This window comes from Apus apus, chromosome 13 (assembly GCF_020740795.1).
Source record: "Apus apus isolate bApuApu2 chromosome 13, bApuApu2.pri.cur, whole genome shotgun sequence".
Taxonomy (NCBI): Eukaryota; Metazoa; Chordata; class Aves; order Apodiformes; family Apodidae; genus Apus; species Apus apus.
The window spans coordinates 18,599,697-18,625,297 of NC_067294.1; the positions used below are offsets into that span (position 1 = coordinate 18,599,697).

At 56.8% G+C, this 25,601-nt stretch overlaps 1 protein-coding gene across 2 annotated transcripts in view; it reads left to right on the forward strand.

Annotated features, from left to right (window-relative positions):
- Window positions 1-24,877, forward strand: part of CXXC5 (CXXC finger protein 5) — a 38,029-nt gene extending 13,152 nt beyond the window's left edge. For both annotated transcript variants that reach the window (XM_051630921.1, XM_051630922.1), the window contains exons 2-3: window positions 17,735-18,799; window positions 23,826-24,877. In XM_051630921.1, the coding sequence (XP_051486881.1) occupies window positions 18,014-18,799; window positions 23,826-23,870 (831 nt within the window). In that variant the 5' untranslated portion in view covers window positions 17,735-18,013 and the 3' untranslated portion in view covers window positions 23,871-24,877. The remainder of the gene's footprint in view (window positions 1-17,734; window positions 18,800-23,825) is intronic.
- The last annotated feature ends 724 nt before the right edge of the window (window positions 24,878-25,601 follow it).

Below are 25,601 nucleotides of genomic sequence, written 5' to 3' on the forward strand. Positions count from 1 at the left end.
CCTCCCTTCCCGTGGGATGCAGGCGTCCTCCTCCTCTTTGGAGATGACCTCTCTCTCCTCAAGGATGGGGGTGCCTGCAGCTCCATGCCCATCGCTGGCATCCCCAGTGCTCCCTGCTGCAGCGCTGGGCTTGCTCAGTGTCCCCCAGCAGGGTCAGGCCAGGGCTATGTCCCCAGGGGCTTTTTGGGATGTGGTGGCACTGGGTGCGAGGTGGGATGTGATGATGGTAGAAAGTCCTCTTGTAGGAGAGAGGAGTGATGCTGCTGAGGACACCATCCTGTCCTCCTATCCTGTCCTCCCATCCTGGAGGACAAGATCCTGTTCTTCCCTCCAGGCTGGCTTAGTCCTGGGATGCTGCTGCCCACTCCTGGGGGAGGTCACCATGGGGTGAGGGGCTGGGGGTCTCCCTGTGCCCCTCCAAGACTTGCTCAGGGTTTCCATTCTGGAGCTGAAGTCAGTGCTCTGGAGTGGGGAGCAGCTCCTGGGTCCCTCAGGAGCAAATGCAGCCCAGTTTGCCCTGCTGCCCTGCAGCACCCCAGAGCATTTGATGATTGGGTGGAAATAAAAGCAATTAAGGAGAAGATGGGAAGCCTGGGGTTGGAGAATGACCTGGGGCTGCCTGTGGTGTTTGAAGGTGGGGGTAGGTGGTGGTGGTGGTTGTGGTCATCATCCCTGCCTCAGTTTCCCTGCCTCAGTTTCCCTCCAGCAGCAGAGCTGTTCCAAGGGTCTCCCTGCTGACTTCTGTCCATGGGGGTTTGGTTGTCCAGCTGCTCTTCTGTGGGGCTTCCCTGCCCAATCAGGCAGGGCAGGCAGGAGCAGGCAGCCCACCAGCCCACCCTTGAGTTTAAGACTGCCCCGAACTCATCTCACTGGTGAAAACAGCTGCAGGGCAAGGGGGCTGCTTGGCCATAGCCCTGCCCAGCTTTCCTTCAGTCACATCCTGGCTGCCAGGGCTGCCTTGCTGCAGAGGGACCCTCTGGCAGGGGCTGCTGGCCGGGCTCTGTGCCGTGGGGGCTGCGACACGCAGGAAATCACGTGGCTGGGGGACCTGGGGCTTTACGGGAAGCGAGTGTCGGGGCGAGGGGCGGAGGGACCCTCATCCCCCTCCTGCTCAGGGGCAGCTCGCCCAGTGTTCAGCTCCGGATCGGGCCCCTTAACCAGCTGCCCCACACCAGCTCCCTGGCAGGCGAAGGGAGGTGGGGGGACAAGAGGAGCCGCCCCCCCCTCCCGCAGCAGATGGTCCCTGGGCTGCGAGCTGCCCCTTCCGCATCGATTACCCAGGCTGGCCGTTAACGATTGCTTTCCTGGGTTAATTAAACTCTCCTCGCTGAGGGCGGATGGGTGGCAGGGAGGGCCCTACCTTCCTGCAGCCCCACTGGACGCCCCCAAAAAGGAGGGAACGAGCCTGTGGCTGGGGCTGGAATTTGCTTCTCAGCCAGTTCTTGCCCTTAATATCCATCTGGGTGTGTGGTGGTGGTGCTGGGAGCATCATGGGTGCTGGGAGTATCGTGGGTGCTGGCTGCCCTTTAGGGCACCTGGAGCACGGTCACCTGCAGAGCCTGGCCATGCCCTGCTCCCCTGGGGTGCTGGGGGAGAGGCTGGCTGGTGTTTTCCTCCCTAACCACTGTTTTTTTGGAAGTGATCCCTTCTGCCTTGCTGCTGCTGCGACTGACCGCGTCTATTTGCAATGATTTTGGAGAAAGGCGCTGAACGTTTGGCAGCAGGATGGTGGTTTGCAGAGGGTGGTTTGCAGAGCTGGTCGCCAGCCCTGCAATCGTTGGGAGTTGCTGCTTCTTGCATATCTAAATGTGCCCTTTCAGCGGGCGCTCTCGGTCGAAACTGCCATCTTTTGCCTCATTGTCAACCTCAGCGAGGTTACGCATCGTTTGCTGACTCACAGCCTCCTGCTCTAATTACTCGGCTCCACTCCCTCCCTGGAGCCACCAGGCCAGTCCCTGCTCACCGCTCCCCGTGGCTTGCTGGGGGGCTGGAGCCAGGGCACCCCGTGCAGCCCCCTGCCTGCGCGCAGCCCTGAGTCTCTGAGCACAGCCAGACGATGCTCCCGTGGTCGCCCTGCTCCCCCATCCCACCGTCAGCCCCCTCTGGGGTGATTTGGGGTGCAGGCAGGGGGGCTTCCAGGTACTAGCAGGGTGGGCACATGGCATTGCCTGACCCACCATCCAGACATGATGCCAGGGGGCTTCAGGGCTGGCTGCCTTGCTGGGCATTGCCCTGCCTAGGGATGCTCCTTCCCACTTGCTCCTGTGAGCATCCCGGGCACGCAGCTCCCCGGGGAGCGGGACCCGGGCTCCCCCCTCGGCGGCAGCGCCGGCTGGGCCGATCCGTGCACTAAACCCGTTAGCTGAGCCTCCCTGATCCCCGTCTGATGGGATCAGCCGGCGGGTAAGCCCAGCGGGATCGCCAGCATCGCGCCATCCCCGTGGGCGCCGCCGCAGTTCCTGCCGGAGCTGGGCTGGTCCAGCTCCTGGTCCTGCTTCTGGTCCTGCCCCACGGTGCTGGCTCAGGTTCCTGCCCACCCAGAAACAAAGCTGCAAAGGGAATCACTGGCTCTACCCTTTAAAAATAGCATTAACAACAACAACAACAATAATAATAATAATAATAATAATAATAATAATAATAATAATAATAATAATAATAATAATAATAACAACACTATCCTCCATCTCCCACTTGCCAGAACAGTGTTGTACCGGTGGAAAAAGCCTGGTCCAGCATCTCACTTCTCAGAGGCACCTTCCAAGGAGAGGGGACCTAAACCCATCCTGTCCCAGCAAGGCAGATGGGTGCAGTTGGCTTTAATGAAGTTTAATTTTTGTCTCTTTGTGTTTTTGGGGGGTGATGTTGGGGCAGCAACCAGGTCCCTGCAAATCCATCTCGCTAAGGGAGGTGAAACCAAGGCGGGTAAAGCGGTGGTGACGCCAGCGCTCCGAGCTGGGTTAGTGCAGTCGCGCTGGCCTTGGAAGAGGAGATGTTTTATTTATTTATCTATCAAGAGGAAAAAAACCCAAACCCTGCGTGTGTTTGCACTGACTTCAGTCTGTCACAGAACAGTACAACCACGCATCTTATCTCCTAAAGCCATATTTTGGCCCTTTCCCCTCCCCCCCCACCCCCAAGAAAGTGAATTTTAAGCACCGGGAGACAGTGATGGTTTCTTTGGAGCTGTTACGATCTGCCATGTACAATAAATCCGTCTTAGTTTGTGGATTATTGGCCCAATAGACCGTAACAGCTCTGTCAGCCCCTCCTGGTGTGCTGTGTCCGGCCAGCTCAGCCTTCTGCAGGTTTTCCTTTTTTTTTTTTAGCAGAAATTTCCAAAGGATTTTTCCATGCCCGTGTGCGTGTACAGCAGCTGATACGGAAATCACGGGAGCTCAGCGGTGTGCCCAGGGTTTGGGGGTTATTTGGTTTTTGTTTTTTTTTTCTTTTAAAAAATTAATTTCCCCCCTGAAAATACCTGAAGGTACAAACCCACACTCTGGAGTCCAAGCCCCCAAAATTTAGTGAGGCAGGAAGGCAGAGCTGTCGTACCTGGAGTGGGGCAGGAACTGTGAGGGTCTGGTGAGGGGCTGTGGGGGGCTGTGGAGGGTTTTGGGGTGCTGTGGAGACCTTGAGGGGCTGCCTTGGCAGTGCTGGTCAAGGTTGTCAGGGATGGAGTTTTGCTGCTTTCCAGCAGGATTTTTCCTGGATGGTTCTGCTCCTGCCGGCTGTTGTTCCCAGTGCTTGATCCAAGCCTTGAAAAACAGGATTTCTCTGGGATGGTGTGAGGGCCCCTCCGTCCCTGCAGGGTGGCACATGATCTTGTCACCCCTTGAATGTGAGGGGGGTCTGAGCCCCTGGAGAGGGGCTGGTCCTGCCCTAATGCCAGGTGCCCCCGGTCCCACTGTGTGGGGTCCACGCAGCCCTGGGTGATGTTGTGGGGTGAGGTGCAGATGTGGGGAGAGCACTGGGGTGAGGTGTAGGCTGGGACATGGGGTCAACAGTGGGGTGCAGGCAGGGGGGTGTGGGTGCAGGAGCAGGCGAGCTGGCTGTCCCTCTGCCCCATTCTGTCTCTGGGACTTTCCTCTCTTCCCCAGTACCTGTTGTCCCTGCTGGCCCCTGGGGATGGCGGCGGCTGGTGGCACGGCGTGGAGGGGGATTAGAGCTGCTGTGGGGACAGGGCCACTGGGGGCACGTGTGTCCTCCTTTGTCCTCGAGATCGGGCAGGGGGCACCTGCTTGGAGGAGGGTTCTTGGGATTTGGGACGGGGTGAGAGCAGGCTGAGCTCTTGGTGCCATGGGGACGGGGCTGGCGGGTGGCCCTGGCCATGCCAGGGGTGGCGGGTGCTGTGGGGGGCTGGGGCCAGCAGCACCTTTAAGCGCCCCCAGCCCCTGCACTGGGGAGCAGCTCTGGTCCCAGCAGCTCTGTAAGCCCATTAAGAGCTCAGGGAGTCTTTACGCCTCGGGGGGCTGCAGGAGGGACTTGCACTAGTTCAGCTTAAACCCCTTGAGCCGAAGCGGGGCCACCCGCTGCGGGGACCTGAGGACAGCCATGGCCATCCCCTGGAGATGGGATCCAGATCTCCTGGTGGGTGCTGGCTGCTTCCCTTGGCTTGAGGGACCTCAAGGGCTGCAGCCCTGGGAACATCCTGGTGAGGGGTTTTGGCATTGTTAAAATTCCCCATTGGGGTAAAAAATGTGCCTCTTTCTCTGCAAAATACTTCAGGGAGGATCTTCCCTCTCCACATGCTGTGGCTCAGCTCCATGGCAGGTTGGAGGAAGATGCAGGGAGGGCATGTGGGTCCCTCCAGGATGCAGGAGGATGGAGATGCCATGCTGGTCAAAGGGAACCTGGTCAGGAGTTACTGGGGAATCTCTTTCTCCCCTTAATTGGAATGTGCCCAATGTGAAATGCATCAAAAACTACCAAGAGAGGAAAAAAACATATCTCAAGGATGGGTCTTGGTGACGCACTTGGGATGGAAATGTCTCTTCCACCACTTGGTGAGCACAGCCTTCCCTGTCCTCAGCCATGCCTTGGATGTCCTCAAACACCTGCCAGAAGACCAAGGAAGCTGTCATGGACAGTTCCTAAAACACTGGTGGCTCAGCCTTGCTGCAGGGATGGGGTTTTTTTCTGCTCAGTTCACTGTCTGCAAGATCAAGTCCCCTGGTGCTCCTGGGATGGAGGCTGCTGGGGCTCCCAGACCAGCTTGAGCCCACAGCTTCTTCTCATCCCCCAGGCTGGCTCAGGCTCATCCACGTCCATGACAATGGATCATCTCACCAAGGGCAAGGTGCAGGGCTCCCTGGCATGACAGTGCCATTGTAGGGAGGAGGAGATGGAGCAGGCTGGAGAAAGCAGCAGATAGAGGAGGATGTCCATTGTGGAAGCTGAGAGCAGGCAATGGGAACCCTTTGGGTTGGTGCCCTGTGCTCTGGAGGCCCCTTTCCTGCCATCTCGGGGGCTTGCCAGTGCTGCAGCAGGAGGACCTGTCTGGAGATGGAGATGTGGGTGTTGGATTTCAGGGTGTCATGGGATCAAACCCTTCTGCACAGGAAAGGAGGATGGTTCTCTGGCGAGGGGTCACCAGTCGAGCACGCAGGTCCCTGGGAGGAGTCTGGATGCTCTGAACCCACCATGAGCTGGCTGGAGAAGGGGTGGACCACCACGTGGCAGGCACCAAGTGCGACAACCACATTCAGCTTGTTCCTTGCCATTACAGCTTGTCACCTTTTTCCTCAGCTTTTGGGGAAGACCCTCAGAGCTTGGGGCCAAGAAGGAGTGAGTCCAATGAGTCCAGAAGGATGCTTACACCTGGTAGACAAGTGCCCTCAAAGCTCATCTCCAGGTCACCACATTGATCCCTTTCCAGCTCCCACCATGCAGCATTTTCTTCATGCTCAAGGCTTGGTCTTGCAGTTCTTCCCTGTCTTCTGTGTTGTGACATCTCATAGATGAGTTTTTCCATCACCATTCTCCTTGAGGTCACATGTTGAGTGAACCCCCTTGCTTTTCATGTGTGTCCTGCAGCTCTTTCATCTGAAGTTCCCCCCATCTTGCCTGATGTCATGGCTGTAGTGGCCCCTTCCTCCTTCCCAGGGTCCCAGTTCTGTTTTCTGACTGTCCTGTGGCTGGTTCTTTGAGATCTGCCAGCTTTACCCATCTCACTTGGTTTTGGTAAGCCTCACTGCTGGTAGTTAAATTATCATAGAATCAGAAGGGTTTGGGTTGGAAGAGACCTTCAAAGATCATCCAGTCCAGCCTCCCTGCCATGGTGGAGCACAGTCCTGTCTAACCTGGCCTTGAATTCTTCCAGTGATGGGGCATCCACAGCTCCTCTGGGCAGCCTCTGCCAGTGTCTCACCACCCTCATTGTAAAACACATTTCTTCCTGATGTCCAGCCCAAGTCACCCTCTTGCAGTTTAAAACCATTGTCCCTTGTCGTGTCACCCCAGGCCCCGGTGAAAAGTCTGTCCCCGTCTTTCTTGCCCATCCCCTTTGGTGATGGAAAGGCCACAGTGAAAATCCAGGTGTTTTGTAGCAGTCCAAGTGCTTTCTGCAGCCAAACTGAAATCCGGTCAAAGGCAGCACCAGGGCCTTGTTGGAACAATCCCTCTCTGCCATCCTACCACTTCCTTGAGGCAGGACTTCTTGTCCCGGCAGTTTTCTGGGAACTGTTTTCCTAATGGCTCTTCCCACCAGATTGCCCAGGACTGCTGTTCTGTCATCCCTGCTCTGTGCTGCAGGGAGGGAAGACACTCGTCCTCTTGGGCTGATCCTTGAAGAAGCATCAAGGCTGAAGAGAGCTGTTAGACAGATCCTACAGTGGAAAAGTTGTCTTGGGTAGGTGCTTCTCTGGCCTCTGACGTTTGTCCATCCAAGAGCATTGTGTGTCGGGTGTGTGAAGGTCTCCTTCCCAGCCATGGTCTTGGTTGAAGGTGGAATTTCTAGCTTAGGACATAACAGTTGGTCACCATCAAAGATGGCATCACGATGTCTTGCCATGTCAGCCAGGACACACCCTTGGGGTGTCCCAGAGCCAGGGCTCACTGATCCTCAGGACATAGTACAAACCCTCCCTGTGGCTCTGCTCTCCTGGAGGATGAGAAGCTGGTTGCTTCGTGGGCTCCAGCAAGTCTAAAAGGGAAGAGTATCATCTCCTTTCTGGGATGCTCCAGCTTGCCTATCACATTTGGCACTGCACCAACATGGTTTCCTTGACTGCCCCTTGCCCTTGAGCACACAGGTGCCTCGGGGGGTCTGGGCCTACTGCTACAACAACCTGTCACTGAGGCCAAAGGGAAGGAGAAGGGCAGTGAAGTTCACAGGACGCCTGAGGACCAGTGAAACCAGTGTCTGAGGTGTCCCCCAAGGAGAACTGAAGTGATAGAGCACCTGCAGATCATTATGGCTCCTAGAGGTGCTGACAGTTATTGACCCCATCCTCTGGTACCCACTGGCCTGTGGCAGCTGCCTTCCCTCCGCCCAGGTCTCCAGCACCATCCGCTTGCTCAACATCTTCCAGCCTGGCACGCAGAGCCTGTCAGGTTATCTCAGCTCATCTTGAGTTGTCCTGGGCTCTCCGGCTCCATGCCCAGTGCCTCCAGCAGGATCCAACTCGGTGCTGGGATCACCCTTCACCTCCTGGTCATGCTGGGCAGCAGGACCTGCTGGGACTCAGGGCAGGGAGCTTGGGTGAGCGCTCGAGTCTGAGCCAGAACGCGCCGGGTTTTGCTCTGTTTTATTCTGGATTGAAAAGGAAAACAAAACAAAAAAAGGGATCACTCGTTCCCAGTTCCTGCATTTCCTGAGAGCAGCCTAGCTCTGAGCTTATCTTCAGACAGCCTCAGGGGTATTCCCTGGGAGTTTGGGAGTTTAATCAGGCATTGCTGGGGCATGTGAACTCCACGTTGTGCCGCCGTTCCCATGGAGGGGAGCTCCTCTCGCAGATATTTGGGTTGGCGAGTCTGGGCTGGGGGCTGGGCTGGCTGGGAACGCTGCTCCTTTTCCTGGGGATGGTCCAGGGGCGCCGACCTGCCTGGCCAGGGGTGGCTGGTGGGCAGGGCAGCTGGGAGTGGTTGGGCTGGGTAGGACCCTTGTGCCCCTGAGCCCTGCCGTGCCTACCTGCTGCCTTTTTCCCTTATCTGTGGGTTTTCCTTGGAGCATCCCAGGCAAGATCTGCCCATCCCCACCAGCCATCCTGGCCTGGCACCATCGTTCCCGCCCTGTGGCCTGGACCTGATGCTGCAGCTCGTTGTATTTTGGGTGATTTTGAATTCGACAGAGAACTGGGGCCGGGGTGGAGATGCCCGATGCCGGGCTCTGCTTGGCTGGTGGAGCTGAGGGCTTTTGTTGCTGGCTCTGTAGCAGGCAGGATTTTATTTTTTTGGGGGCTGGATATATTCCTGGCAAGTAAAATGACGGATGCTCTGTTCCATTTCCAGTGGCAGCATTTCAGATTCCTTGCTCCAGGGCAGGAGCTGAGAGAACTCCAATTCTGGAGCAGCTCTGGTACCTTGGCAGCTTAAAGGCCACAGGGTTTGCTTGAAGGACGAGTGGTGGCGAGCACGGGGGAAGCTTGGAAGGGGATTTGTGGGGTGTGCCCTCCATCTCTTGCTGGAGTGAAAGCCCACTGAGCAGGGAGGAGCCTTTTAATTGCCTTGGTGCTTGGGTGGCAGTGGTGAGATGATGTGCTGAAGGGTGGTGAGCCCTGCTTGCCACATCACTGCTGGGTGGATGGGGAGAAGGGTCACCCAGTCTTGGGGCATGGCTCTGCCTCTTCACTCCAGGAGCTCTTGGGTGCCTCTTGGCCCAACTCTACCCATGCTGCCCATTATACCCAGCCCAGGGCAGAGCTCTTTGGGGAGCTGCATGCTGAGGCACCAGGACCTGCTGGTGGGGCCAGCTGCTGAACGGGGTGCCCAGTGCTGGGGGAGACGCAAGAGGGATGGGGGTCCACAGCCTGGGAGGGTGGACTTCATGAGGCTCCTCAGCCTTTCTGGGCTTATCCAGGTGGACCTGAGGCATGTGGGGGGCTGCGGGCAGGGCTTGGGGTAGTGCTGGCAGTGGGTGGGATTTCCCTGTCCCTGCTGGAGCTGCTCTGCACTTCCTTTTGCTGCTGGAGATGACTCTGACTCCTGCCCATGCAGGAGCTGGGCGGCAAGACCTACCCTCAAAACCCCACAAGCCTCTCTGGGCCACTGGGCTTACTGGGAGCAGTTTCCCTGGGCACCAAGAGAGGCTGTGGTGCCTGGGCAGGCAGGCCAGTGGTTGCAGTGAGTTTTGTCTGTGCTCAGCCAGGCTGTGGGGCTGGGAAGAGACCAGACTGCCCAAGGGCTGTGGGCTTCCCCACTGCCCCCTCCCAGAGCTGAGCTGGTTTTCTTCTCCCCGCCAAGCCCTAGCCAAGCTGCCTTCCTCCCTTTTCTCCTCTTCCTCCTATTTCCCTCCTGTCAGGCCAAGCAAAACGTGGTTCTGACCAAAAATAACAACCACCGGCAGATCCAGACAATGGATAAACCCCCGGCGAGGCCGAGGGCGACCCGAATCCTCCCAGAGGAAGATGGGATTATTCACCGTCCTCTTAGACATCTGTCCATTGCTGCTGCTCATGGACCCTGCTGCCTTCCCGGCGGTGACACCGCCTTCCTGGCGGGAAGGATCGGGCACTTGGAGCCAGGGAGGGGGGATCACACTCCTTAATCCCACCAGAAGAAGTGGGGCCCCAGCCCTCTGGGTGTTTCTGGTGTGAGAGGTGGAGATCTCTCTTGGATGCCCGTGTATTTTTCAGCCCATGGAGCCATGGCTGGCTGGGCTGGGTGCTCCCTGTGTTCTTTGCACGGCTCCTGCCTTGCTTCTCTTGGTCCATACGGTGCAGGCACTGAGGTGGTAACCTTGCCCTGCCACCTTTGAGGTGGGGTCTCATCACTAAGGACCACAAGATCCCTACCACCCATTAATCACCAAACTCTAATGCCTTGAGCTGGTCCTGGCACTCTCGAGTGCCTGCTTCAACTGCTGATGAGCTTGTTGGTTGCTGGTGGTGACAGTGACACAGGTGCTGGCATGGGTGCACCAGCTCTTCCCATTGCTGGCTCGTCTGGGATCTCAAGCAGCCCTTCAGTTTGTGCTCTGCCACCACAGAGCTGCCTGGTGGGGTGTGGAGGGATGATGTTTCAAGAGAGCTGGGAGCACAAAGGGACCTCTCCAGGCTGGGGCTGCTCTTGGAGGTTACACTCAGAGATGGCACTGATGGATTTAGGCACCATTAGAGGTGGCACTGATGGATTTGGGGCTCTTTGCCATCAAATACTCACGTGTGGCTGTGCCTACGACTTTTTTTCTGATTTTTAATTAACTTCTCGGAGCTCTGTGCCTGCTGATGGGTCTCTCGGTGACCTGGTTATCAGTCAGACCCCAAGTAATTTACGCTGTAATCTCCCCATCTGCTAATGGGAGCAATTCACACATCTTAGCTTGGCCTTGGTGAGGCTGCATATGGGTGTCCCCAGGCCCAAGCCTTGCCTGGGCCCCCACAGCCCTTTGTCGTGGCTCTTGGGGCTCTTTCCACACCCCCCTGGCACCAACACCCTTGGGTCATTCAACTTGGTCTCTTGAACATCCCAGCGCTGGGGATCCCCTGGAATCACCCCGGGGACCTCCCTTGGTGCAGATGACTCCTTGGCTGGGGTCCCTCCAGGTGGGCTTGGGAGAGGGCTTGGGGCTTGTGCTGGGCCTGGGGGTGGTGGACAGTGTCAGGCAGGGCGATGCCGAGGCGTGGGTGAGCAGCCCGAGCTGTGCCACGGCGCGTGAATGTCGGCTGCTGCGGGGCTGGTGTGAGCACAGATCTGTGCAATCCCATTTGGAGGGGGGGGAGAAGGAGGGGGCAGGGAGGGGGGGGGCTTTCCCAGGCTCAATCTGGTAGGTTTTAGTTACAGCCGTTTTAGGATTTGGGCAGCGAATTGGCACAGCTTTGGCAAGGGGAGGGGGGATGGCTGAGTGCTGAGGAGGCGAGGCTGCCAAACCCCCTTTTTCCCCCTCCAATTTGGGGCCGGGGGTGGGTGGGTGGGTGCAGCCCCCAGGCTGAGCAGCGTGGCCATTGACCAGCTCTCTGGGCAGCAGCTGGATGAGGGGAGCAGGGGAGGAGGTGCCTGGTGTCCGCAGGGCACCCGCAGCCCCGCAGTGCTCGGGTGGACGCTTCAAATCACGTTATCTCCAGAACCGCCGGGCGCTGGTCGCTCCGAGTGGCAGCGGAGATAAGTGGATTTCCAGGGAGCGCCTGCTCGTCTGACATTTAAGACTCCTTAATCCGTAACCACCGCCCCGCAGAGCAGGACGCAGCCACGTTTCTCAGCAGGGGCCGTGGGGGGCCGGGTGCAGGTTGGTCCCCGTGGCGGAGGCTCCGGCGGTGCCGGCCCCGCAGCTCACCAGGGTGGTTCAAGGATGTGCGTGGAGGTGGGGTTGTCCCTGGGGACATCTTTGTGGTGATAACCTCCTTGGAAGTCCAGCATGCCATGGTGGTAGGCTTGTGCTTGGGTGCATTTGCCTGAGTTGGGCTTCCCTGCGTGACCGTGACGCACCAACGTGGGGCACTGGCAGGTGGGGAAGCTCCCAGCAGCCATGGGGTTATGTGGGGAAACCCACCACCAGTGGGGGAAAATATAGGCCTTTGCTGGTTTAGGAAGCCCAGCTGGGGAGGTGGCATCAGCTCCTGCCAGCTCTGCTGGGCATCTACGTGGCCTCACCACACTGTCCCTGCAGGATGTGCCTGGCAGGACATCTCTTTTGCTGGCATATGTGCATCCAGAGCTGCTCCTGGGAGGCACCACCAGAGCAGCGTGGCTGCCTGCAAGGAGGAGACGGGTGAAAGCCACTCTGTGTGCCATGATGATTTGCCATCTGCTTCCAGGCCTAACTCCAGATGCTGGATTTAATCTTCCATAGCCTTTTTAATTCAGGAGTTGGCTTCTTAAAGTCCCTCAATGCCACCTCGGCAGCAGAGATGAGCAGAGCGGCTGCCACAACTGGCCCTTTGAAGGATGTTCTGAAGCATGGGAGATGAACTATCTCCATGCTAGCTGCCCATCTAGTGACCCCTCATACCTCTGGCTCGTTAACCTGCAAACACCCGTTCATGACACTGCCCAAACCTCCCCCAGGCCTGGGTGTCCTCTTTTGATGTGTGGAGAAAATGTAGTGGATGATGGTAAGTTCCATGGCCATCCAGGAGTTGATCTTCTGGCTGGACCAGTTTTTGGGAAGATGAATGTGAAGAGCAGAGCTTGGGGGCTGTTGGGTTGAAAGAGGTGATGGTTTGCAAATATTGTAGATGAAGGACATCCTTGTCATTGCCTCAGGGTGCCTGGTTATCAGGCACCATGTTTTTCCCTGAATGAATGTCCTGCAGGGAATTCAGCCCTGGAGATGGTGGCTTGATTTCTTTCTTGGTTCACCTTGTTTTCCCACATGGCTTTGGCAGAGGCAGCAGCCCAGAGGTGATGGTGCAGTGAGTCTCTGCCCTGCCAGCACTGCCCGTGGCCAGCTGTCCCCTGGCTGAGTCCCCAGTAGCTCAAGACTGGATGGTTCTTCTTTGTGTGGTTGGAGATGTTAGGTAGCGCTTTGGTCTCACACCAGCTGCCTGACTTCTGGTAGATGAGGTGGTGAGGAGACATCACTGCCAGCCTTCAGTTGTGTCACCCGAGGGAGGGAGCAGCAGGTTTGACTGTGCTGTGGAAATGGGGTACTTGGGAGTGCAGTCTGGTGTTGTGATGCTGGGGTTGGAGCTGCTTTGAACCTGGTTTTAGTGGTGCTTGTTCTCCTGAGCCTTTGACCTGGGTTCCACTTGGACCCTCTGACCCATGATGGGGTGGTGGCATCAGCCCTACTGGCTTTTCTCTCATCTCGGGGTGTTTCAAACCAGGATGCCTCTTGGGTGTCTTGTGACTCCCCATGCATCAGTCCTGGCCATCCTGAGGTCCTGTCTGTGTTGGCCAGGAGGATTGAGGAGCATGGGGCTCACCTCTGGGTCCTCGCTGGACCTCCAGCTGGGAAGGTACCTCCAGCTGCAGCCTCCTTTGACCTACACCCTTCCTGGGATGCATTGGAGAGGGGCAAGTGCTGGTGGTGGATGCCCTCCTTCAGTCTGCCTGTGGCAGGGCTGAATCCATCTGTCTGTCCATCCATCCATCCATCCATCCATCCATCCATCCATCCATCCATCCATCCATCCATCCCTGTGGGCTTTCCTAGGGCTGTGTGGGTGGCTGCGTGGCCAGGGGGAGGAAGTACAAACAAAAACCCAGGGGAAGGGACAATTACTGCCTTTTTCAAGGCTGAAAGGACACTGGAGTCTCTTCTGTCCTCATCCTCCCTCTTCTCCAGCACACAAAAGCCACCACCCGTGGTGCCCACCCAGTGCCCAGGAATTAGAAAAAACCCAACTTCTATTTTCTCCCTTTGCGGAGCCCGGGAGCAGCTCAGCTTTGGCTTCACTGTCTTCTCCCTTTACGGTTGTGTCTGTGCACGGGTGACTGACCAGTGCCTTGGCTGGGAGGAGGCTGATTTATTTAAAATTAAAGGAAAGCAGAAGTCCTCTCTTGAAGATGAGACTCTCCTTGTTGGCAGGAGCTGGTGGCTTCCCAGCCACACAGGGAAGTGACCCAGGGGAGTGGGCTGGAAATGGCAGCTTGTTGGGTTTTTAGGAGAAGCGAAGCTCCTCTCCTGCTCCCTTCTGAGGGTAAAAGGTGTCCACAGTCAGGGACACTCTGAGTCCATCAGCTGGATGTGGTTTCTCTGGGTGCTGAAACCCTTGAGATCCTTCTCCAACCTTTATTTTTTGGGGGACTGTTAGGACTGATGCAGCATGCTCAGCCTGTGTGCCAGGAGCCCCGGGAAGGGGAGATCTTCCTTATCTCCCCTGGACCATGGGAGAATGCTGCTGCCTTGTCCCAGACCAACATCCTGGGCTGGTGGTGGGCAGGTTTTGGGAGTGACCCATAGAAACGGGTCATGGTGGGAGTGAGGAGGGCAAAGTAGGTGATACCCAAGTGATGGTCTTGCCTGGGCGCTGTATCTCACCGGTCACTTAGAGTCCCTGAGGCAGCCAGCTTTCAGAATTTGTACCTGGCAGGGAGGTTGCAGGGGGGTTCACAGGGTCCTGCAAACGGCTGGGCAGCCCCTAGGGGTGGGCTGGGGCCTCCTGACCTTGGTGGTGTCCCCTTGAACCCTGGCATCCCTCCAGGCTGCTAAGCTGCCCAGTGCAAAGATGTGGGCAAGGGAGCCCATCACGTGCCCCTTAATGCCACGGCTGGGACTAAGCACCTTCTGACAGGGACCCAGATGACGCTGCCTGGCGCCTTCCCCGAGGGCTGGGGGCCAGAAAAGGGGCAGGAACGGGACAGGGGGAGCCCTTGTGGTCTTTGCTCAATCATAAAGAAGGGATTAAGATCATTAAGATCATTCTTTCCCCCCCTGCAATTAGCAACCTGGCTGGCCAGGGGCTGGTGAGGAGCAGCTGTGATGTCTGCACTGGGGGTCCCGCAGTGTTGGGGAAGAGGGGGGAGACCTTCCAGTACCTGAAGGGGCTCCACGAAAGCTGGGTAGGGGCATTTTACATGGAGTGACAGGATGAGGGGGAATGGTTTCGAACTGACGGAGGAGAGATTGAGATGAGATAATAGGAAGAAATTCTTTGTTATGAGGGAGGTGAGACCCTGGCCCAGGTTGCCCAGGGAAGCTGTGGCTGCCCCATCCCTGACAGTGTTGAAGGGCAGGTTGGATGGGGCTTGGAGCAACCTGGTCTAGTGGGAGGTGTCTCTGCCCATGCAGGGAGGTTGGAAGTAGATGGTCTTTGAGGTCCCTTCCATCCCAAACCATCCTGTGGTTCTATGACACCCTCTTTTAGCACAACACAGCGAGCAGGTCCTGGAGGACTGCAGCCCCAGGGGACTGGGGGGCAGTGCCGGGTGCTTGCAAAAGGTGGGTACTGGTGGAGGCAGAGTGGTGGCAGGGACAATGGTGGGATTGTGTGGTGGAACCACTTGGTATGGCTTGGCACAGCTTGGCACTGCTTGGCATTGCTCGGCATGGCTCTGTGCAGCACCTCGTGCCAGCAGCTGGGCACCACCTTGCAACACTCAGGCTGAGAGGGGAGATGTTGTGCCCCGTGTCCTCATGGGTGGCAGGGGAGCTGCTTTGAGTGGGCCAGGGTGGCCATGCTCTGGGCTCTGCAGCCCTACCTGGAGGAGGCTGCGATGGGTGGGGGCTTGGGGCTCCTGGTGCCCCATTTCTGGGCAGCGTGGGACCAGCGGGCAGCTGCCTGCCTGAGCCCGCCGGGGAAGGGGCCGGCATGGCTGGCTGCAGAGGAAGAGGTCAGTGATGGAGGTGGTGACCGTGACATGCCCCCAGCCCGTGTCCTGCCCACCCGGACCCTGCTGAGGCTGGGGTGGCCCCTTGGTGTGCTGGGGAGCCCCAGGCGGGCACGACTCGGGCTCTTGGCCCCAGCGGTGGCCGGTGACCCCGGTTCCCACCGCAGCGGCTGGGCGGTTGCAACGGCCCCGGAGGGTAAATCCCGGGCTGGCCGGGCTGGCGCGGGGCTCCGGCGGGGCGGAAGAGGCGCAGGGCCTCAGGAAAGGGAGCGCGGGCGGCGCCAGATAACACCCCGGGCGGCTTTATCTCACATCCTCCCGTCCGGAGCTTTTCCTGCCACGCTACCCGCTCCGGCCCCAGCGCCCGTTGCTCTTGGCGTTGAGGTGTGACCTGTCCTGACACCTCCAGGGACGTGTCCCCCACTGCCCCGCCAGCCGGGCACGGCTGGCTCACCCACCCTCCCAGCTCCCCAGCACACATTTCAGATGCACCCCAGCCTGGCGGCTCCCCGGTATCCCCTGCCTGGCACTGAGCGCAGTGCCCAGGGAAGAGCAGCAGGTCCTGCTGCCACAGCCCTCCTTCCTTCCCTCCTTCCCTCCCTCCCTCCCTCCCTGCCCTCCAGGCTGGATCCCAAGCCCCAGATCGATCCGTGCTGCATCTCCAATGCAGCAGCAGCTGAAGCAGCGGTTCTGCGCGTGGGTGGGGGGTTCTCTGCAGGGACCGGGCTGAGACGGGCTTGTCTGCCAGTACCGTGGGGGCTGGTGTGGGAACCTCATCCCCGTCGGCCTTTTAATGTCCATGGCCACAGCTTGGCTGCTGGGTCCTGGGCTGTAACGGGGTTGCTGGGGTCGTATGTGACGGAAGGGGACACAAAGGGTGATGGATAAGCAGAAGTGGGGTGCAGGGGGTGCAGGGTGACGCTTGCTCTGCTGCATCATCCCTGGGCCGGAACAGGGGTCCCTCCAGAGCTTTCCACACGTGGCCACATCCCTGCCCAGACTCCGGAGAAGAGGCTGGTGGGATAGTTGGGATGGAGGGCCAGGGTAGGCAAGGGGCCTCCTCCCAGCACTGCCCTCCCCCAGCTCCCGCCGGGGTGGGGAAGTGGGTTCCTGCTCCGCTAAGCCCTGCAGCTTTTCTCCTCTAAAGCCTGATTACTCCGGCGGTGCCTGCGTGTGTGTGTGTGTGTGTGTGTGTGTGTGTGTGTGTGTGTGTGTGCGCGCGCGCACGCTGGGGAGGGGAAGAATTTCCCAACAAGTGTTAGCAGCCACGCTGGGCCCGGCTGCCTCAGGGCTGACGACATCGCCCCTGCTTAATGGCACTGGGGGGGATTCTTACCATACCCCCCAGCCCCTTCCTCCACAGGAGTGGCCAGGTTCCTGCCATGGGCGTGTGGGCAGGGCCGTGGCAGGAGAGCAGCACTGAGGCTTAGAGGTGGACACTGTGGCTCCCTGTGGAGTTTGATGGTGGACACTGTGGCTCCTCTTGCTGCTTGGAAGTAGGTCCTGCAGCTCACTCTGGGGTTTGGAAGCAGACACCATGGCTGCTCGTGAGGTTTGGAGGCAGATGCTGCAGCTTCCCAGGGGACTTGGAGGTGGACAATGCATCACTTGGGTCTTAGAGGTGAACACTGTGGTTCCCTGTGGGGTTTGAAGGTGGATGGTGCAGCTCCTCGTGGGGCTCGGAAGTGGGTGCTGCAGCTCACTGTGGGGTTTGGGGGTAGACACCGTGGCTGCCCATGAGGTTTGGAGGTGGACACTGTGGCTCCGTGTGTAACTTGGATGTGGCCACTGAAGTTCCCCATGTGGCTGGTGTGCAGTGCTGACCCAGGAACAAGGGTCCAGGATGAGGAGGAGTGTGAGGGGTGTCATCTGGCCTGAGCTGGGCAAGCAGCATCAGCTGGCGGGGTTGTGTGAGCACAGCCATGCACCCCTGGCACCCGGCTGGGGAACATGGGCAGCTGAAAGGTGGGGACTAGGCACCCCTGGCATGAGGTCTGGCTGCTGGCTTGGGGACATCCTGAGGGCATCTGTGGTCCCATCTGATGAGGCGTTGCTGGAGTGGAGCAGGAGATGGGCCCCGTGCCTTCCCTGGGGCTGCAGCCCCTGGGGGAGGACAGTTGGGCACAGGGAGCCTTTAAGCATCAGAGTGCCATTGCCACTGGGCCACGACTGCCCCTGTCAGTCCCCGTTTCTGTCTGCATGGAGACCCTTTGAAAGAGCAGCAGAACGGATCTCCACCGAGGTCCATTCCCTGGAGTTTCTTTGTTCGAGGAGCTGAGACTTTCATAGCAGGGGGAGGAAGAGCTGCTTTGAAAAGCCCATTGGCTCTCACCAGTGCTGACTCTCTTTTCTTTTCTGCTTCCAGAGCCGCATGTTGTGTTCCAGAGCTGCAGACTATGTCTCTGCACTGAGGTTGGACTGAGGTCCTCTGCTGCTGACGCTGGAAGAGACGCCCGCTTGATGAGCGTTCCCATCTGAGCTCTCCCTGGTGGCTGGCGGGCCAGTGCTACCAGAAAGGCTTTGGGGGTCTTTGGCTTTGGTGTTGGGGGTGGGTTTTTTGGGGTTTTTTTCCTTTTTTTTTTTTTTCCCCTTTTTTTTTTTTTTTCCCCAATTTTGGGTTGGATTTTGTTGTGCTCCGGGCATCATGTCCAATTCGGGCTCCCATCAAGACACTGGGAACAAGCCAGAGACGGAAAAAAATAACCAGGATGACTCTCAACCCCCTGTTAACTCCGAGAGGAGGAACAAAAGTGGAATAATAAGTGAACCTTTGAACAAAAGTCTTAAGAAGTCCCGTCCACTGTCCCACTATTCCACCTTTGGTAGCAGCAGCTCAGTAAGTGAACATTCAGAGAAAGGCAACCCCTTAGCTAATGGCAACGAAGCGACTGTGGATAAAAGTCATTCTACCTCAAAGCACAAAAGCATCTCTAGTATGCTGAGCAAATTAGACCGGGTGTCGGAGCTCTCCTCAGAAGGACAGGCCGCCCTACAACAGTTTGCTCAGTCCACAGAAATGCTCAAAAGAGTGGTTCAGGAGCATCTTCCTCTCGCAAGCGACCACGGGACTGGGATCTCTGACATGGAGGCGGTCTCAGCTGCAGAGACAATGAACGGCCCCTCTGATTTTCCTTACCTGGGGGCTTTTCCCATCAACCCAGGCCTTTTCATTATGACCCCCGCTGGCGTCTTCCTGGCAGAGAGCGCGCTCCATATGGCCGGCTTGGCAGAGTATCCCATGCAGAATGAGTTGGCATCTGCCATCAATTCGGGGAAAAAGAAACGGAAAAGGTGCGGCATGTGCCCGCCCTGCCGAAGACGGATAAACTGCGAGCAGTGCAGCAGTTGTAGGAACCGCAAAACTGGGCACCAGATTTGCAAATTCCGAAAATGTGAAGAACTCAAAAAGAAGCCTTCTGCAGCACTGGAGGTAACCGGCCCCTCTCAGGCACCCTAACCCCTCCTTCGGGCTGCGCTCCTGGGTTTGGATCTTGCCCTAGATAATAAAACACCTGGTACTTCTTACTTTTTTTTATTTTTCCCTTTTCCGTTAATAGTTCTCACCGCTGAGATGTGTCCTCTGCCCAGTGCCCCCAGTCCCTGCCTTCTCTTATGTACTGGGGCTGACTGGGCTGGGATATCTCCCTGGGGTCCCAGGGTGCAGGGTTCTCTGTGGGCATGGGCAGCAGCAGGTTCAACATCCCCTGTCCTGGGGGATCATGCAGCACCCCAAGCCAGGCACCATCTAACCCGGTGATGGGCTCAGGGGGTGGGGAGGCAGGAGGTGGCTTGTAGGGGCAGAGCTCAGGGGTGACAGTGAAACCCATGCCTGTGGTGCATGTGGAGCCCAGCCCCTTGGATCACTCTTCACCCTGTGTGGTCCATGGTTTTGGGGGCAGATAGCTGCAGCAGGTGCTGGGCAGCATCTCCTGTGCTGTGGCTGTGCTGGGCCTCCCTGGGCTGGCATCAGTCTGGGATGGTCAGGATGAGTCCATAAGGCAGCAGCCAGATTTCCCAGGGCAAGGTGAGCTGCATCCCCATGGGTGCTGTGCTGGCTTCAGCATCCCACTGAGCTGGGACCATCCCTGCTCCCACTGCTTCTGCCTGGGATCCCCAGCATGAGCCTTTGAGCTGGCGCTGCCCACCACCATCCACCCATGGGTGCTGCCCGTGGCCTCACAGGAAAGCTGCTGTAAGGCACTGATGGTTGGGCTGCCACCTTGCTGAACCCACTGGGGAGGTGCCGTGTTCCCCTGGGGAGTGCAGGAACAGTCCAGTGACTTGGGGAGTCATGAGGGTGTGAAATTCAACCATGGCTGTGGGCAGCTGCTGGTGGGGTGCTATGACTTGGTGTGCCAGGGCATGGTGTGGTTGTGCCATGGCATGGTGTGGTTGTGCCATGGTGTGCCAGGGCATGGGTGAGGGCCGGATGCCAGCGGTGCTGGCTGGGGTGCAGGGGTGGCATGTGGACGTGCCTCTTGGACAGAGTCTGCCTCTTGCTGCACACCCATGGGTGCTCTGGACCAAGGCGTGTCTGCTGGGTCCCCTGCGTGTTGTGCTCCAGTCGGGTTTGGATTGTTTGGGATCTGAGCCCACCATCAGCTGTGCCAGGGGCTTCTTCCTGCCCACCAGCACATCCCCAGTGCTGGCAAAGGCTCAAAAGTCACTGGGACATCAGCTGGATCACGCAGCCTAGCATGAGGGCATTGCCCATCCTCTGGTCATCCCAAAGAGACAAACCACTATTTTATCAGCCATGTTCTACGTTTTTCAATTAGCAGCAGCTCTGAATGAATCCTGAAGGGGAAAAAAAAAAATCTCTGTTTGGGCGGTGGGGATGAGGAGAAGGGGGGACTGTGTCTTTCAAAAACCGCTGTATTGCTAAATTATATTCTTGTTCTAATTTGCTGAGTCAGTGATCTGGAAAAAGGGAGAAAGGGAAAAAAAAAAAAAAGTTCATCTCTTCCAAAGAGTCCTAAAGCGGGTCAATAGACTCGGAGCTTGCAGCAGCCGGAGCAGTCGTTCCCTTCTCCCGGCGCTGCACTGGGTGCAGGGATGATAAATAGCACCAGGAGCCCATGAAACAGTCACCCCTTGATTGGTTTCCCCATAGCGCAGCTGACTGAGAAATTACAGCCACTGAAATAGGGCTCTTCATGTGATAGAATTGGGCCCCACCACAGATGGGTCCCCATCCCTCCTGGGCACCACCATAGATGTGTTGAGGTTGAAGAGAGAGGTTGTGCTGGTGCAGATGGATGCCTGGGCAGATGTGGGTTGCTCCAGGGCATCACCATCCCCTTTTCAGAGCAGATCCTCCCCTCTCTCAGGGTATTCACTTGTGTTGACCTTGGTAGAGCTGAACAAAGATTGTGGCTGTATGGCTGGGACAGGGATGCTAGGACCTTGCCTGATGTCCCAGGGTTACCTGGGTCAATGACTGGGTTGTTAAACCCTGCCCTACATCAACCAGCCTTGGTAATGCGTTGCGTTGGGCCAACTCTAGGGCAGCCACCAGCAGGTGAAGACTTGTCTAGACATGGTGGTGGCCAGGACACAGAGCTGCTGCTGGCTTCATGGACCACTGGTCCTGATGGGATGCCATCTCACCATAGCACCTGATACCAAGACGGGAGTGACCGTTGGGTGGCCCTTTATATGGGGCTGTAAATTCATAGGGTGTTGGGAAGCAACGTCCCTCTCTTCAGGGAGCATTGCCCAGGAGAAGAGCAGCAGCTGTGGCTCTGGTCTGCCAGCTTGGTGTGTCCAGAGGAACGTCTCGAAGAGCCCAGGCAGGGGCTGCAGCTGTGATTAAACATTGATCTTAATCAGTAAAAAAAAAGTTGAATGAAACCTTTATGGCAGGGTAGAAAAATGGGCTGAATCTCTGTGCCGTGGTTGAGCTTCATCTGCACATTGACACAGCCCCAGTAACTGGTTGTTGCTGATGTCCCAGCATGGTGGTGTCTGGCTGAGGCTCTCAGACCAGCAAGGCAGGTTGGATGCTTGGAGCAGGTGGCAGCCTGTTCCTGCACTGGCCAGGCTCCTCCAGGCTCTGCCATCCCCAGCAACCCCAGGTGAAGCCATTGGGGGTGGTCAGTCCTAGAAATATCACCCTAGACTTGTCTCCTGAGCTGTAGGTCACACAGAGGCCAAGAATAGTTGGGATTTGACTCAAGAGCTGTCCTCCATCTGGAGAAGCCTTGGTGAAGGGCCCTGGTGCCCCAGCTAGCACTGGTGTGAGGGTCACTGCCACCAGGGTCATAGAGACACTTCTCACCAAGGCCTGTTGTGATGGGACAAGGGGCAACGGGGGTTAGATTGGACATCGGGAGGAAACATCTCATGGTGAGGATGATGAGACACTGGACAGGTTGCTCAGAGAAGTTGTGGATCATCGTTGGAAAGGTTGAAGGTCAGGTTGGACAGGACTTTGAGGAACCTGATCTAGTGCAGGGAGTTGGAGTGGATGGTCTGTGAATGTCCCTTCCAACCCAAATGGTTTTGTGATTCTATGACTATGGGGATGAAGGAGGATCTATCCTGAGCATCCACATTAGAGCTGGTTGTCCATCTTCCTTTAATAATGAAGGGGCAGAGGTGTTTAAGGTGACCTCTACCAGACATCTCTTTCCAGTCCTGTTAGGAAACCCTTCTCCCCTCATTCCTCTCTCTTGGGATGATGTATCTGAGTAGAACCCCTGGCTGGCAAGTCCATCATACTCTGCCCTGTTGGATCTGCATCTGGTGCCTTGGGCAGGATCCAGCATGGGTGGCACGCAGTGCCACAGCCCTGTGCACCACTGGCCAGAGGCAGTTGTGTCTTCCCCAGATGCTGGGTTACACACTAGGGAAGGTGACCTTTGAGGTCCCTGTCGTGATGCCTGCAGCTCTGCTCATTGACTGCCCCTGTTTGTTTTGCCCCAAGGACCAGACACAGGCGGGGACCAGGTGAAGATGTATCCTGTCAGCAGCCCCATTGGGCACCTCCATCTCTTTCCCTTCACCCTCCTTCCCTTGCCAACGCCCTGTGTATGGGTCATGGTGCCAGTGGAAGTGAGAAGGTTGGGGTCCCTTCCTAAAGGGTGGGGGAAGATGCTGCCCTGGTGTTCACTGAGGCTTGGAGGGTATCTTGATCCAAGAGAAGGACCTCATGGGAGCCAGATGGCTCCTAGGTGGGGCCAGGGATCCCAAAGGAGCATGGTTTTAACTCCTGGGTTAACACATGAGGTGCCCTAGCCCTGCACACAGGCTCAGCACTGGGAGTGGTGCTGGGATGGCTGTGCCCTCACTGCCCCGTGGCAGCCCAGCCTCACTCCCCTCACCCTTGCTGCTGGCTTGTGTCTTGGTGTCCCTGGCTTGTTTGGAGGTGCAGGAGCAGAAGGGCCCTCTGAGCATGTCCTCTTGGTGATCATATGCCCCTACCTGCTGGTTAACATTGCTTGGCCTTGCTTGGGTGCTGTTGGTATTGAGAGACATTGCAGTACTTGCATACTCCATCCATGGTCTCATGAACATTGCACAGGCTTCCCACCCCATCCAGCTGGGAAATATCCCAGGTTCTCCTTCCAGAGGACTGGAGAACCACTGGGGCTGTTGTCCTACACCACCTTTCCTGGAGGTGGCTTCAAAGAGGTCTCGTCTGTTCTTGGGTGCTTTGTTGCAAGTGAGATTGACTCTGGTGGGACTCATTCCTCTACCCCTGCAAGATGCTGAGAGGTCCCTCCCTGGTGGTGCCCAGGGCTGTGTGTTGGGGGACAAGGTTGTTCATCCTGGCCAGGCAGGGTGTTGTCTCCTGGGCCTGGTGGTCCCAATCCCCTGCCTCAGTTTCCCCCCAGATGCCCTCGTAAACCCACCCGTGGCAGAGGAGGTGGTGCTGGAGGGGGGTCTGCCGTGGGGGCTCAGCGTGGCCATTTGCTCCATTGTGCTCCCTGTCGCCCGAGGGGAAGTCCCGGCCGTGTCCTTGTGCCGTAGGGACAACAATGGCCACAACAATGGCTGAGCTGCACTGCCCTGCCTGTGCCCTTCTGGGGTGGGGCACCCCCGCTGTCCCTGGATGGCATCCTGGCACCCAAAACCTTGGGGTGCACGGCCACGTGCAGGAGGTGCTAGAGACCTTGGGGTGCAGCGCCATGAGCAGGGGGTGCTGGAGACCTTGGGATATGTGGCCATGTTTGGGGGGTGCTGGAATCCTTGGGATATGTGGCTGTGTGCAGGGAGTGCTGGAATCCCTGGGATACGTGGCCATGTCTGGGGGTGCTGGAGGCCTTGGGGTGCGCAGCCATGTCTGGGGGTGCTGAGCCCAGGCTGGATCTGTCCCAAGACTGGTGCCTGGGATGAGGACGGGGCTGGAGGGCGCTGCGGGGGCACAGCCCTGGTGTCACACAGCTGGGCCGGACCCGACCTAACGCCTTGTCCCTTCTTCTGTCCCCCTCCCTGTCTCTCTTCATTTCCAGAAGGTGATGCTTCCTACAGGAGCCGCGTTCAGATGGTTCCAGTAGGAACGGGAATCCCAAAGCTCTGTCATCCAAGTGCAATGTCACTGCTTGCTTGTGTTGTCTCAGGCAAGGGATTTTTGGCTGAAATGAATGGATGCACCTGTGTCTCTTTAGAACCAAAAATATTTTCTCGCAAATCTCATTCCTGTTTTTATAATTTTTTTTTTTTTTTTTGCGTTCGTTTTAACATCTCCGAGTCCTAGTCAGACATTTAACTGCTTTTCAAATAAAAATAATTAAAAGAAAAAAAACAAACAATGGATCTGTAAAGTACCAAGACTTAATAGACAGAGTATGGACAATCAGTTTCTTTCTGTGTTTTGGTGTTGATGTTGTTTATGTGTGAAAGATGCAGTACTTGTGTAGGGAATGTAAATTTACAGTAACCTTTTAAAATCTAGTTACTAATAAGCACTACTGTAATTTAGCACAGTTGTTTAATTGCACCCTCATTTATACTTTTTATTTGATTCTTTCCCATCATACAATAGAGTGGATAGTTTCTAGAATGCCTCAACTTCATGTTTATAAATGAGAATATGTTTAAAGCGATGTAGTATCCCTTTTCCTAGCCATTCACCTATGTAAGTTTAACCTGCAAGAGGTTCAGTCTAAAAGGTGGAAGAAAACAATTGCTGCACAACTGGTGGTCTTTGAAAAAGGAAAAAAAAAAAAAAAAGGAATTAAAAAAAGAGAAAACAACAGAAAAAAGAGAAAAGTCATTGTTAGTTTATGAATCTAGAACAAGAAACACCGCAAACAGGAAAACCTCCTAATTGCAACGGTTTACTCCTAGAAGTCATTTTTGTAAACTTCCTGAAGTTCAAATCAAAATCAAACCAATGTTGCAGGACCTGTGCTGAAGCAGTTATGAAAAGTGATATTTCTCTTCTGTTCAACTCCCCGTCTCTCCAGCTCTCTCTACATCATTAAATTGAAATGCTGTTTGTAATGTTTTAGCGATCCAGGCTGTTTTTGTGAATAAAATGAATGCATGTTTTGTGTCATGATTTACAGTTTGCTTATTTCTTCTCCCACCCCTCTTGCCAGGCCCCCCATGCCAATGGTGGCCAGTCTCCCCCTGTGTCCCTTGTCCCCACCACTGCTGCTGGGACCTCGGGTGCCAGTGCCGGGCGGTGGCCGGTCCAGCAGCAGCGCGAGGAGCTGAGCTGGAGTCGCCCCAGCTGCTAAATCCCCAAGGCTAATCCCAGCAGGACTGGGCTAAGCCAGCCCCTGCTCCTCCCGGGGATATTCCTGGCTTGACCTGCCTGGAATTCTACCGGGTAGAGCAATGCCTTTGGTTTTGGTGAAGCCGCATCACTCATGTGTCAAGGAGACCTGTGGCCAGGCTCGTTTTGTGGGACAAGTCCATAAACGAGCTCCTAGAGATGAGTGTGCTCAGGAGGCTGCGCCATGGAAGGTTCTCCAGGCTGGCCTCATGCTGGCAACTGGGGCAGTGGGAGCTGACAGGGATGGAGGGGACATTGGATGGCTCAGCTTGACTTGTGGTTCTGTGGTGGGCATGGTGCCAGGCAGGAGGGCTGTGTGCCCCCTTCCAGCCCCTGGAGGGTCTCCTGGTTGCTCTGCAGAGTCATCCCAGCCTGGAGGAGGAGGAAGACCTGCCTGGACCCACCAGCACCAGCTCTGCCTTGCTGGGAAGAGGGAGCCAGAGCCTTTGTTGCTGGCTTCAGCCAGCTTTTGGGCCAGCATCTGTTGACCAGATGTGTGCCCAGA